General features: G+C 47.5%; 1 protein-coding gene across 5 annotated transcripts in view; it reads right to left on the bottom strand.

The window, feature by feature from the left end:
* The window catches only part of LOC135556534 (CUGBP Elav-like family member 5), a 381,570-nt gene that overhangs the window by 336,228 nt on the left and 30,339 nt on the right, over positions 1-15,003 (bottom strand). For all 5 annotated transcript variants that reach the window (XM_064989822.1, XM_064989824.1, XM_064989823.1 and 2 more), the window contains exon 2: positions 11,356-11,438. In XM_064989822.1, the coding sequence (XP_064845894.1) occupies positions 11,356-11,438 (83 nt within the window). The remainder of the gene's footprint in view (positions 1-11,355; positions 11,439-15,003) is intronic.

Raw genomic sequence — 15,003 nt, 5'->3', positions numbered from 1 at the left:
GCACTCCACACAGCCCTATCCCACCTGGACAAAAGGAACACCTGTGTGAGAATGCTGTTCATTGACTACAGCTCAGTGTTCAACACCATAGTACCCTCAAAGCTCATTACCAAGCTAAGGAACCTGGGACTAAACACCTCCCTTTGCAACTGGATCCTGGACTTCCTGACGGGCCGCCCCCAGGTGATAAGGGTAGTCAGCAGCACATCTGCCACGCTGATCCTCAACACTGGAGCTCCCCAGGGGTGCGTGCTCAGTCCCCTCCTATACTCCCTGTTCACCCACGACTGCATGGCCAGGCACGACTCCAACACCATCATTACGTTTGCTGACGACACAAAAACGACAATGACGAGACAGCCTATAGGGAGGAGGTCAGAAACTTGGCCGGGTGGTGCCAGAATAACAACCTATCCCTCAACGTAACCAAGACTAAGGAGATGATTGTGGACTACAGGAAAAGGAGCACTGAGCACGTCCCCAATCTCATCGACTGGGCTGTAGTGGAGCAGGTTGAGAGCTTCAAATTCCTTGGTGTCCACATCAACAACAAATTAGATTGGTCTAAACACACCAAGACAGTTGTGAAGAGGGCACGACAAAGCCTATTCCCCCTCAGGAAACTAAAAAGATGTGCGTACAGCCCAGTACATCACTCGGGCAAAGCTGCCTGCCATCCAGGACCTCTACACCGGGCGGTGTCAGAGGAAGGCCCTAAAAATTGTCAAAGAACCCAGCCACCCGAGTCATAGACTGTTCTCTCTACTACCGCATGGCAAGCGGTACCGGAGTGCCAAGTCTAGGACAAAAAGGCTTCTCAACAGTTTTTACCCCCAAGCCATAAGACTCCTGAACAGGTAATCAAATGGCTACCTGGACTATTTGCATTGTGTGCCCCCCCAACCCCTCTTTTACGCTGCTGCTACTCTCTGTTTATCATATATGCATAGTCACTTTAACTATACATTCATGTACATACTACCTAAATTGGCCCGACCAACCAGTGCTCCCGCACAATGGCTAACCGAGCTATCTGCATTGTGTCCCACCACCCACCACCCGCCAACCCCTCTTTTTACGCTTCTGTTACTCTTTGTTCATCATATATGCATAGTCAATTTAACGATACCTACAGTACATGTACATACTACCTCAATAAGCCTGACTAACAGGTGTCTGTATATAGCCTTGCTACTCTTTTTTCAAATGTCTTTTTACCTTTGTTTTATTTCTTTACTTACTCCCCCACCTACACACACACACAAACACACTTTTTTTCGCACCATTGGATAGAGCCTGTAATCGATGAATTATTGCAATAATGAAGCTAGTCGACAAACCACCCCTAGATGATTAGTTGAGAGCACAACGAGTGCATTTGAGCCACAGCATTTTATAGCAAAGTTCATCCTCCTGAATGTTCAAGACAAACAACAGATGTATGGAATGAGCCACAAGGTTAGGATTTGCATGAAAGATGCTGTAAAGATTGCTCTCGTTTAGGGTAGAAACCAGGGTCTGGCCAAGGTTCCTCTCATAATTATCCATACCCAAGCAATCTCCCCCTGGTACCTTCCAGTCAGACCCAAGCAATCTCCCCCTGGTACCTTCCAGTCAGACCCAAGCAATCTCCCCCTGGTACCTTCCAGTCAGACCCAAGCAATCTCCCCCTGGTACCTTTCAGTCAGACCCAAGCAATCTCCCCCTGGTACCTTCCAGTCAGACCCGAGCAATCTCACTCTGGTACCTTCCAGTCAGACCCGAGCAATCTCTCCCTGGTACCTTCCAGTCAGACCGGAGAAATCTCTCCCTGGTACCTTCCAGTCAGAACGGAGAGATCTCTCCCTGGTACCTTCCAGACAGACCGGAGAAATCTCTCCCTGGTACCTTCCAGACAGACCGGAGAAATCTCCCCCTGGTACCTTCCAGTCAGACCGGAGAAATCTCTCCCTGGTACCTCCCAGACAGACTGGAGAAATCTCTCCCTGGTACCTTCCAGACAGACCGGAGAAATCTCCCTCTGGTACCTTCCAGTCAGACAGGAGAAATCTCCCTCTGGAACCTTCCAGTCAGACCGGAGAAATCTCCCTCTGGTACCTTCCAGTCAGACCGGAGACCGGAGTAATCTCCCTCTGGTACCTTCCAGTCAGACCGGAGACCGGAGTAATCTCCCTCTGGTACCTTCCAGTCAGACAGGAGACCGGAGTAATCTCCCTCTGGAACCTTCCAATCAGACCGGAGAAATCTCCCTCTGGTACCTTCCAGTCAGACTGGAGACCGGAGTAATCTCCCTCTGGTACCTTCCTGTCAGACCGGAGGAATCTCCCTCACATGAATGGAATGTGGCTGGTTCGGTTTATCACCTAAGGCATCGTACATCTACTGTCAGCATGAAGCCCCAGAGGCCCACTCTCAGTTCACACAGACACAATATAGTTCTAACAACCCCCTATTCTGTTGCATAAACAACCATTTGATGCAATAACAGTATTAAACATAATGTTGTAAATTCACCCACAACAATAAACACTACTGTATACAGTACACAATTACACACACACAGACCAGTGATGTGAGCGGTTTGATCACCACAAGCTGCCATGTCCACATGTTTTTCACAACATCCCTACACACTTCTCTCTGTAGCCACAGAGGACCCTGAGATGATGGTAGCATACTGTACGCACCTGGACAGCTGTCAGAGCATCTCCCACTGTCTAGACAAACCTAACCACACACACTCTCCCCTCCCCGGAGCACTTTCCCTCTCTCTCTATCTTTCTCTCTCTCACTATCATTCTCTCTCCTTCCCTCTCTCTCCACCTTTCTCTCGCTTTCCCTCTCTCACTATCTTTCTCTCTCCATCTTTCTCTCTCTTTCCCTCTCTTTCCTTCTTTCTATCTCTGTCTTTCTCTCTCTTTCTTTCTCTATCTGTCTTTCTCGTTCCCTCTCTCATTATCTAACTCTCCTTTTTTCTCTTTCTATCTGTCTCTCTCTTTCCTTCTCTCACTACCTTTCTCTCTCTTTCCCTTTATCTTTCCCTCTCTCTCTATCTGTCTCTCTCTTTCTATCTTTCTCTCTTTCTGTCTCTCTCTTTCCATCTTTCTCTCTATCTGTCTCTCTCTTTCCATCTGTCTCTCTCTCTTTCCCTCTCAATCTTTCTCTCTTTTCCCCACTCTCTATATCTGTCTCTCTCTTTCCCTCTCTCTATCTGTCTTTCCCTTCCCCTCCATCTTTCTCTCTATTTTCCCTCTATCTTTCTTCTCTCTTTCCCTTTATCTTTCCCTCTCTCTCTATCTTTCTCTCTCTTTCCCTCTCTCTCTATCTTTCTTCTCTCTTTCCCTCTCTCTCTCTGTCTCTCTCTTTCCCTCTATCTTTCCCTCACTCTTTCCCTCTCTCTTTCCCTCTCTCTGTCTCTCTCTTTCCCTCTATCTTTCTCTCTCTTTCCCTCTCTCTCTCTATCTTTATCTTTCTATCTCTATCTCCTTCCTCCCCTCTCTCTATATCTGTCTCTCTCTTCCCCTCTCTCTCTGTCTTTCTCTATCTTTCATTCTCTCTGTCTCTCTCTATATATCCCTCTATCTTTCTGTTTCTCTTTCCCTCTCTTTCTATCTTTCTCTCTTTCCCTCTATATTTCTCTCTCTTTCCCTCTATCTTTCCTTCTCTATGTGTCTCTCTTTCTCTCCCTTTCTCTCTCTCTCTCTCTCTCTCTCTCTCTCTCTCTCTCTCTCTCTCTCTTTCCCTCTCTATCTGTCTCTCTTTCCCCCACTCTCTCTCTCTCTCTCTCTCTCTCTCTGTCTCTCTCTTTCCCTCTCTCTCTGTCTCTGTCTTTCCCTTCTATCTTTCTAACTTTTTCTCGCTTGCCCTCTCTATCTTTCTCTGTCTTTCCCTATATTTCTATCTATCTCTCTTTCCCTCTCCCACTGCACCACATATATCTAATTTCTAGCCCAGTCCAGCCATCAGGGCGTGCTACTAATTTCTGCCGCAAATGTCTTCCTGGGAACTCAGGACATTGTGATGAGCAATTCCTGATGAGCCCATGAAAGGCCAGATGGCATTATGAGGGAGTGTATGCAGGCAGAGAAGAGGGTAATGGAGAGCCTGAAACACAGTCACCTGTAAGGGTTCTTGTATACACCTTGAATATGTACTATACATTCATATTGACTATCTGCTTATGCACTGTCTATATTGATTTGGTTTCACATTGATCAGATGGCAATCACATGACACACCTTTAAGTGGGGGGACAGCCAGCAGTGAAGGAGTTAACGACGATCATAACTCCTCTCCTGGGGGATCCTAGTTTACATTCATTACACCATAGCCCCGGCCAAACTGCATATCAAGCAGTATTACAAACAACCAACTGGCATATCTACTTACCATCAGCGCAGAGTAGCAGGTTGTTTCTAAAAGAAGGCTGGATGGCTGTTTGACTGGCTGGCTGGTGAGAGGCCGCTGAGCAGAGAGAAGATTTTCCAGCCCACAGAACACACAACCCACAATGCACTTCACACAGCCATCCTGCTACACTGCTGCATATCTACTACACACATGTTCTCTCTGTTTCCATCTCTCCCTTCATCATTCCCCTCTATCTTTCTCTCTCCTTTTCTTTCCATGACCCTGCCTCTCAGTGGCGACCCGTCATTCAAGGCAGGTGGGGCTGTTTTGAGCGCCAAACTTTTAGGTAAAAAATAATAATAATATTGTTTTTTTTGGGGGGGGGCTTGCCTGTTTTGCTTGTTATTTTGCCATTAATACGTGTCACATATCAGTTTGCAAACAATGTCAACATAAAAAATGTAGGCCCTAACAGTTTGTGGGCACTGTTTGTCACTGTTAGAGTGCAATTCATGTATTGTTTAGTGTTGTGTCGTGTATTGGCTTTGCTGGCATGCATCTCACATTTTTTTGTTTGCCCCACCAAGACTTACATGCTAAAATTGCCACTGAGGCCTACATAAAGCTGTCCCAACAGCAGAGTCCCAACATCTTACCACTGCTACACCTGGCTTTCAGTGGAGCCTTGTCTGGCAGCCAAACAGTTCATTCAGCCTCATTTACTGCCTTTTAAGAAACATAGCTGATATGGCAGACATGCATGTGGTTTCTAGTTACAATAGAGATGTACAAACTATGGCATAAGGGGACGACAAGCAGATAAGAGGTCATCCGTATTTTCGATTAAGAAATGAATGAGCAAGGACGGACGTAGTCAATATAACTATTTGTTCAACACTTTTGAAAAGTACAGCGACAGAATTCAGAACATGGGCCATTCTTACAGTGTACTCCCTGTACAACAAGTCAGAACTGTAGGATAAATAAAGGGGGCATATAAACATACAATGAAAGCTCTTAGAATATTCAATGATTACATTTCTCAATAAAAGGTTTTAGGCTATTTGTGCACCACCAAGTTAGAACAGTAGGCGAAATTAAGAGCAAATTATTAGGGTGAGGCACACTGAACGGCATTTGGGTCTTTGCGTGTCAAAAAAGATACACGTCATATAACACTATTTGATGCGTTAAATTACTTTTTAATTTGACATGTCAAATAACACAATTATATTATAGAATGTTGTGTGTGCTGAATTTGTATGTGCAATCCAAGCACTACCAATACTATCAGTAGCACTATCAAAGCTGTATAAAAAAAAGTAGCTAAAAAAGCACTCACCGGACCACGAACAATGTGTTTACAATACCGCCTTGGTGAAAATACACCAAATTATTAGGGCGAGGCACACGGGCTACTGACAGCTTACTACACAACATACACTTAGTATTACTTTCATAGCTACAGTATACATTTCTCTCTTGCATATTACATCATTTATGCAGCAGCATACAATAGATGTTTGGACGCAGCGGTCCCTTTGTGGGCAAATTCTGTCATCAAATTTTGTCATCAAAGTCGGACATTCTCTGGATTTATGGTGGGAACTCTGGGGAAAAAACACAGCCACTCCATTGAACAGCAGGCTAACGTTAGTGGTTTCTTTACAACGCTTGCAGTTAGCCACTGATTCCTTCCAAACGACTCATTGTTGAATTTGCAATTTACAACTTGTTGTGTAATCTTTATGTACAATGGCCGATGAGCACCGATACGTTGTATCTATAATTTCTCTTCATTATTTCTCTTCATATGACAAGGATTAAAAAGGATTTGCCAGTAGATTGTTGACTTGATGACAACTGATGATGACTGTTAGGTAAGACTTTGAAAGTAAGATGTTGACATGATCAGTCCAATCAAAGCTACTGTAGCTACAACATGATTTGATTTCATTCTATCTGCGGCCAAAGACCTTGAGCCTTCTTGGATGGGCACTACTAATATTAATCTATGGCATATCCCAAGGGGCTAACATTTTCGAGCTCTAAGCTTAGAATTGGGGATGACGTACTGTCCCATGAGTGACAGAAAACTGAGCCAATCACGACAGAAAACTGAACCAATCAGGTGCAACGCTCTGTATTTTCTGCTGGCTAGCCCCACCACCACAGAAAGCAGTGAGCTCGGCTGAAACACCTGCATTTTGGAGCTGCCTTAATCAAGAAAGCAAAAAAGAGAACATGTTTGTATGAGGCTTTATTAACTCAATGACATTTTATTGATTTTTTACATTGTTTGCAAACTGATATGTGACATGTATTTATGCCAAAATAACAAATTAAACAGACAAGCCCCACCCCCCAAAAAACATTTTTTTATTTTTTATTTTTTTTTACCTAAAAGCTCTGCCCCACCTGCCCTAAATGACAATTCATTGTTTAGTGTTGTGTTGTGTAGTGGCTTTGCTGGCATGCATCCCACATGTTCTGTTTGTTTGCTCCACCAAGATGTCCATGCTAAAATCGCCACTGTTTTCTCTCCATTTCCATAACATGAAAATAGACACTACTATCAGTTCCTCTCTCCTCTGACTACAGAGACGGAGAACGTCTCTGATGGTTTGATGGTAGCAGTGTGGGATCAGTAATGCTACAGTACAGTGGTTGTGTCTGTGGTGTTTCTGCAGGCCTGTGTTTCTGTGTTTGCTTTGTGGATTGAGCTAGTGGTTGCTCTATACAAACGCTGTGTAGCTAGCCACTACACCCCTGACCACCCATCTGATTCTCATTCTCGGTGGGCTCTGACACACAACGTCTGCCTGTCTGCCTGGAGGAGGCAGGGGGATCTCAGTGGGGGCCAGAGCAGGGGCCAGAGCAGGGGCCAGAGCAGGGGCCAGAGCGGGGGCCAGAGCAGGGGCCAGAGCGGGGGCCAGAGCAGGGGCCAGAGCAGGGGCCAGAGCGGGGGCCAGAGCGGGGGCCAGAGCGGGGGGATCTCAGCGGGGGCCAGAGCAGGGGCCAGAGCAGGGGCCAGAGCAGGGGCCAGAGCGGGGGCCAGAGCGGGGGCCAGAGCGGGGGGATCTCAGCGGGGGCCAGAGCAGGGGCCAGAGCAGGGGCCAGAGCAGGGGCCAGAGCGGGGGGATCTCAGTGGGGGCCAGAGCAGGGGCCAGAGCAGGGGCCAGAGCAGGGGCCAGAGCGGGGGATCTCAGCGGAGGCCAGAGCAGGGGCCAGAGCAGGGGCCAGAGAAGGGGCCAGAGCAGGGGCGAGAGCAGGGGCCAGAGCAGGGGCCAGAGAAGGGGCCAGAGCAGGGGCCAGGAAACACAGGAGAAGGGGTAACTGTTTCACAGCACTCAGGTGAGAGGGAAGACACAGCCCCGCTCACCTCTTTGTATTCGCCATGACTAAAAGTGGAATTACAACTCAACGGCGGGCAGTCGAGGGGTTTGATGTATAGAAAAGTACTACTAGAGTACAGTGGAGGATATCAGCGGGAAATGGTGGCTGATACAGCGTGAGGATGCATTCTATTTCTGGGGATTGTATGATGGGGTTGTATGGGTAACGTAGTTTGTCGGATGACATTGATTGGTTGGATGCCTCAATATAAGTGCCCGATCCCCATTTTGTGTTCTGTAAGTGGGATGTGTCTACTGGGAAAAAACAGAGCGATGCATAATACAATAAACATGCATGCAGAGAGAGGAGTTCATTCTCCCTGACATAGCTTGGTGGTCTTTAATATGTTCCATCCTTGTGGATGTTAAATCTTTCAGAGGCCAGATGGTTTGTAGACTGTGTTTTCGCTCCCAGCCTCACGGTACCCCTCATTTATACATTCATCCACATCTTGCCTTTTAATCCCAGTGGTGGGTCCAGCCTGACGGATGCCCTCCCAGGCTGGCAAGGAGGCGCAATTAGCGACTCCACGAGACAGAGGAGACTACTAGTGGGGTGGAATGAGCTGGGAGAGAATCCCCCTCTCTTTAACGCACTGCTAAACACAGTTATAGCCTACCGTGTACGCATCCCTTGGAGTTCTCTCAAATAACAACTTATTTTTTTAATATTCAAATACTCTTTAAAAAAAATATATAAATAGCCCCTCCACCCTGGAGCTTGGCAAATTTGAAAGATAAAAGAAATAACTTGTTTTTTCGCCAGTAATGTTCAAAGTTTGAGGTGTTAGTATTTGGATATTTAATGTGAAACATTCCTTTTGGCTGGGCTCTTCATTTTCTTGTCTTAGATGGCGGTTGGTCTTTCTATCTGTAATGTTCTCCTGTGGAGGTATGATCTGGTCATGTTGAGCCATGCTGTCTCAGTAGGAGACCAGTCTCTACTGTGCTCTACTTTGCTTTACTCTGCTCTACTTTGCTTTACATTGCTTTACAACTGATTTACTCTGCTCTACTCTGCTCTGCTTTACTCTGCTCTACTTTACTCTGCTCTACTCTGCTCTACTACTGCTCTACTCTGCTCTACTCTGCTATCATCTGCTTTACTCTGCTTTACTACTGCTGTACTCTGCTCTACTCTACTACTGCTCTACTCTGCTCTGCTCTACTCTGCTTTACTTAGCTTACTCTGCTCTCCTGCTTTACTCTGCTCTACTACTGCTTTACTCTGCTCTACTACTGCTTTACTCTGCTCTACTACTGTGTTACTCTGCTTTACTCTGCTCTACTCTACTACTGCTCTACCTTGCTCTACTCTGCTTTGCTTAGCTTACTCTGCTCTCCTGCTTTACTCTGCTCTACTCTGCTCTGCTTTACTCTGCTCTACTTTACTCTGCTCTACTACTGCTCTACTCTGCTCTACTCTGCTATCCTCTGCTTTACTCTGCTTTACTACTGCTGAACTCTGCTCTACTACTGCTTTACTCTGCTCTACTACTGTGTTACTCTGCTTTACTCTGCTCTACTCTACTACTGCTCTAATCTGCTCTGCTCTACTCTGCTCTACTTAGCTTACTCTGCTCTCCTGCTTTAGTCTGCTCTACTACTGCTTTACTCTGCTCTACTACTGCTTTACTCTGCTCTACTCTGCTTTATTTTTCTTATTATGCTCTCCTCCTGCTTTACTCTGCTCTACTACTGTGTTACTCTGCTCTACTCTACTCTACTACTGCTCCACTACTGCTTTACTCTGCTCTACTCTGCTTTACTTTGCTTACTCTGCTCTCCTCCTGCTTTACTCTGCTCTACTACTGCTCTACTACTGCTTTACTCTGCTCTACTCCTGCTTTACTCTGCTCTACTCTGCTCCCCTCCTGCTTTACTCTGCTCTACTACTGCTTTACTCTGCTCTACTCCTGCTTTACTCTGCTCTACTACTGCTCTACTACTGCTTTACTCTGCTCTCCTCCTGCTTTACTCTGCTCTGCTACTGCTTTACTCTGCTCTACTCCTGCTTTACTCTGCTCTACTCTGCTCCCCTCCTGCTTTACTCTACTCTACTACTGCTTTACTCTGCTCTACTATTGCTTTACTCTACTCTACTACTGCTTTACTCTGCTCTACTATTGCTTTACTCTGCTCTACTCTGCTTTACTTTGCTTACTATACTCTCCTTCTGCTTTACTCTACTCTACTACTTTGTTACTCTGCTTTACTCTGCTCTACTCTACTTTACTACTGCTCTACTCTTCTCTGCTTTACTCTGCTTTACTTTGCTTACTCTGCTCTCATCCTGTTTTACTCTACTCTACTACTGTTCTCTACTGCTTTACTCTGCTCTATTACTGCTCTACTACTGCTTTACTCTGCTTTACTCTGCTCTACTACTGCTCTACTACTGCTTTACTCTGCTCTACTACTGCTTTACTCTGCTCTACTACTGCTTTACTCTGCTCAACTCTGATTTACTTTGCTTACTATGCTCTCCTCCTGCTTTACTCTACTCTACTACTTTGTTACTCTGCTTTACTCTGCTCTACTCTACTTTACTCTGCTTTACTTTGCTTACTCTGCCCTCCTCCTGCTCTACTCTACTACTGCTCTACTACTGCTTTACTCTGCTCTACTACTGCTCTACTACTGCTTTACTCTGCTCTACTACTGCTTTACTCTGCTCTACTACTGCTCTACTCCTGCTTTACTCTGCTCTACTACTGCTCTACTACTGCTTTACTCTGCTCTACTACTGCTTTACTCTGCTCTACTACTGCTTTACTCTGCTCTACTACTGCTCTACTACTGCTTTACTCTGCTCTACTCTGCTCTGCATTACTCTGCTCTACTCTGCTTTACTCTTGCTCTACAACTGCTTTACTCTGCTCTGCTCTGCTTTACTCTGCTCTACTCTACAACTGATTTACTCTGCTCTACTCTGCTCTACTCTTGCTCTGCAGCTGACGATGTCCTTGCCATCTGCCGTAGTGGGGGGAATAGTAGGATGACTACTCCCACACACATACAATGTGTACAAATGCAGAGATAGACACACACACACACACACACACACACACACACACACACACACACACACACACACACACACACACACACACACACACACACACACACACACACACACACACACAGAGATACTGTGCATAAACACGCACACATTCTGTGCACAGATATGCACAAACATTGTTTATAAATGCAGAACTTATCTCTCTCTCTCTCTCACACACACACAGTGCACTTTCCCTATTTCAAATGGGCTCTTTGTCCCTCATGCATATAATTTCTGTTTCTAAGTAAACAACAATGACTCACTATGCCTTTTTTTAAACGCAAAGAACAAATTAATTGACATTTGATGTCATTGCCTCAGAAAGCATGAGCGAAGTGCATCTGATCAATGCTGGCTATAACAGACACATGAAACAGTTCAAACCAGTCCTTTAAAAGCCAGGATTATTGATTGAATCCTTTTCCAATGTTATATCTGGGGCTGGAGCGGATTGAAGCAGGCTGGTAGGTGGTCGGTGGTGAGTGGTGATGTGGGTTGTGTTGTTCAGATCGCATGGTGGTGGAGCAGGTACAGTGAGAGACTTACCCCAGGCAGTGTTTTCTGTTCATGGAGAGCGTTCTGGGCTTTGATGGCCGACTCACGGGCGCAGTAGGTGAGGAACGCACAGCCTGAAAAATAGAGAGGGGGAGGTTGGGGACAGATATTAAAACTAGTCTATCTGAACACTGGGGACTAAACACTGGGGACTGACCACTGGGGACTGAACACTGGGAAAAGAAAGGACACTAAACATGGAGTAGCAACACGAGCTCAGTCACAGAACAACAGAGAAGACTGATCATTTTACCATCCCTAGCCCAGTTACAAAGCACAACACCACTTGGCAACAACACTGTTCACAATCAAATCCCCTCCACCCAATCCACTGGGTCCCCATCAACCTCACTTAGTCTCATACCCTTGTCAGTCATGAAAAGCAACACCCTGTGAAAGGGAAGTGTCCCTCACAATGACACAGCCAGAGCTGCTACTGGGAGCAGTCCCTCCCTGCAGACAGTCTCAATGCAGACATACACTCTATTTTGTTTCTTTCTTCGGTTGGCTCAGGGATGGATGCTTCCTCTCTGTGCCTTGCTTTCTCTCTCTCTCGTATTCTCTTTCTCTCCTCTCGATCTCTCTCTTTTGTCTCTCTCTCTTTCTCTCTCTCGCTCTCTCTTTCTGTGCCCCTCTTTCTCACTCTCTCTCCCTCTATTTCTCTCTCCCACCCCCAGTGCCATAGATCAGCCTCTCCTTGTCCAAAGCGACTACCACACTATTGCAATTCACAATACTGAGCCCTTTTGACAGCAGCAGAGAAAGCGAGAGAGCGAGGGAGGGAGGGAGGGAGGGAGGGAGGGAGGGAGGGAGGAGGGAGGGAGGGAGGGAGGGAGGGAGGGAGGGAGGGAGGGAGGGAGGGAGGGAGGGAGGGAGGGAGGGAGGGCTCCAAGCCTCAGGACTCTTTGACCACAGAACGAATCCCCAGTCACAAGAACTCCAGGTGAGTACCACACACAAACAAGACACTCACACACAGAGACAGAGAGAAATATCACTCCAGCACCATCTGCCAAATAAAGAGCTCCTCCTGCAGGCACTCAGACAGCCCAGAGAAATGAGGGAGATGAGGAGAGAGAGAGGGAGAGAGAGACAAAAGAGAGAAAGAGAGAGAGAGACCCAGATAAATACTATTGCAATCCTTTCCCCCAGACTGTTTGAATAAATAGTTTTGGTAGTGTTATATTAATAAAGTTAATGTGGGTTACCACACACTATCATATTTCTGCCATTTTGGAGGCGGTTTATTATCAGTTTTCGGATCATATTTCAACAGAAAATATATTCAGTTAGTGGAAATGAATTAGCTGTCTTTACAGAGAAAATATTTATATTCATTCCCCATGTTGCATATCACATCACTTTTCTCTGTCATTAAATTCCCCACCTCATTCAACTCCTCGCAGCCTGGCTGTATTACAACATGCTCAAGCATGTATTTCCCCCTGAGTAATGCTACATAGGCATTCAATAACCCCAGAATTTTCTCCCAGCTATTCTTTTATTTTACTGCCTTTTCACATAGCCAGGTCAGTGCCTTACGGTAACACAAAAATAAAGGGGAGTTATGGAGTGCAACACAAAAGAAGAGGGACTTGTCAGGCATTGATCCATTGATCAGCCAGGCAGTGTTATGTCCCTATGCCCTGCGGCCCTACACAGCCCTACAGTCTCCCAGCACATCAGGCCTACCTATAGTCCCTGCTCTCTGAGTCTGTATGTATATTATGGATGGGCAGCGATGGAGTCTGTCTGGGGTCACCACCTCAGTCTTCCCTGGCTGACTGTCGCTGTCACGCCCTGGCCATAAAGAGGCTTTATATTCTTTATTTTGGTTAGGCCAGGGTTTGACTAGGGTGGGCATTCTATGTTATTTTTTCTATGTTTTTGTATTTTTTTGTTTTGCCAGGTATGGTTCTCAATCAGGGACAGCTGTCTGTCATTGTCTCTGATTGAGAACCATACTTAGGTAGCTCTTGCCCACATGGGTTTTGTGGGTAGTTGTTTCCTGTTTTGTGTTTTTTAACCTTACAGGACTGTTTCGTGTCGTTCACTCTCTTTGTTGTTTTTTGTCATTCAGTGTTCAGTTTAGTTAATCAAATTTACTATGAACACTTACCACGCTGCGTGTTGGTCCGATGATTCCTATTATCATCAGAACTACCCACCACCAACCACCAACAGAACTACCCACCACCAACGGACCAAGCAGCATGGTAAAAAGGAGGAATGGACATGGGAGGACATTCTGGATGGGAAGGGATCCTACACATGGGTGGGAAATCCTACTTGAAGGGATCGCCTCCCATGGGAACAGGTGAAGGCAGCCAGGAGAGCGGAGGCAGCAGGAGAAGGGAACCAGCGGTACGAGGGAAGATGGCTGGCAAGCAAGCTCGAGAGGCAGCCGGTTGGGGCACACGGGGAGTGTGGCGGAGTCAGGTTGGAGACCTGAGCCCACTCCCCGTGCTTACCGGGGCGAGCAGGTGACAGGTCAGGCCCCGTGTGCACTGTGTCTCGGCTGAGTATTCACAGGCCGGTGTACTCGGTGCCAGCGTCCCGCATTTTCGGGTGGAAGCTGGCATCCAGTCAGAACGGGGGGGGGGGGGGGGCAGCTATGCGGTCGAGACCACCAGTGTGCCTCCATGGCCCTGTGTATCCGGTGCCTCGGCCAAGGAAGAGGCTGCCTATATGTCTCCCCAGCCTGGTGAGTCCTGTGCCTGCTCCCAGGACCAAGTCTCCCTCCTGTCCGGAGCCGCCAGAGCCACCCGTCAGTCCGGAGCCGCCAGAGCCACCTATCAGTCCGGAGCCGCCAGAGCCGCCCTTCACTCCGGATCCGCCAGAGTCGCCCTTTACTCCGGAGCTGCCAGAGCCGCCCTTCACTGCGGAGCTGCCAGAGCCGCCCTTCACTCCGGAGCCGCCAGAGTCGCCCTTTACTCCGGAGCCGCCAGAGCCGCCCTTCACTGCGGAGCTGCCAGAGCCGCCCTTCAATCCGGAGCCGCCAGAGTCGCCCTTTACTCCGGAGCCGCCAGAGCCGCCCTTCACTGCGGAGCTGCCAGAGCCGCCCTTCACTCCGGAGCCGCCAGAGTCGCCCTTCACTCCGGAGCCTCCAGAGTCGCCCTTCACTCCGGAGCCGCCAGAGTCGCCCTTCACTCCGGAGCCGCCAGAATCGCAGCCCCTCAGTCCAGAGGCGCCCCTCAGTCCAGAGGCGCCCCTCAGTCCAGAGGCGCCCTTCAGTCCAGTGGCGCCTTCTACGAGGGTCTTCAGTCCGGGGCCCACTGCGAGACGCATACCCGGCCAAAAGCAAAGAAATACAAAAACATAGAAAAAAGAACATAGAATGCCCACCCTAGTCACACCATGGCCTAACCAAAATAAAGAATATAAAACCGCTCCATGGCCACGGCGTGACAGTACCCCTCCCCCCCCCCCCCCAAAGGTGCGGAGCTCTGGCCTCAAAACCTGACTCTAAAGGGGAGGGTCCGGGTGGGCCTTCTTACAGCGGCTTCCCGCACCCGAGCCACCGCCGTAAGAAGGCCCACCCGGACCCTCGCCTGCGTGTTGGTCCTATGGGCATTCTATGTTCTTTTTTCTATGTTTTTTTATTTATTTGTTTTTGGCCGGGTATGGTTCTCAATCAGG

This window comes from Oncorhynchus masou, chromosome 15 (assembly GCF_036934945.1).
Source record: "Oncorhynchus masou masou isolate Uvic2021 chromosome 15, UVic_Omas_1.1, whole genome shotgun sequence".
In the NCBI taxonomy this organism is placed as follows: domain Eukaryota; kingdom Metazoa; phylum Chordata; class Actinopteri; order Salmoniformes; family Salmonidae; genus Oncorhynchus; species Oncorhynchus masou.
Note: the sequence above shows the minus strand (reverse complement) of the source record. Positions and strands in the feature narration are given on the sequence as shown.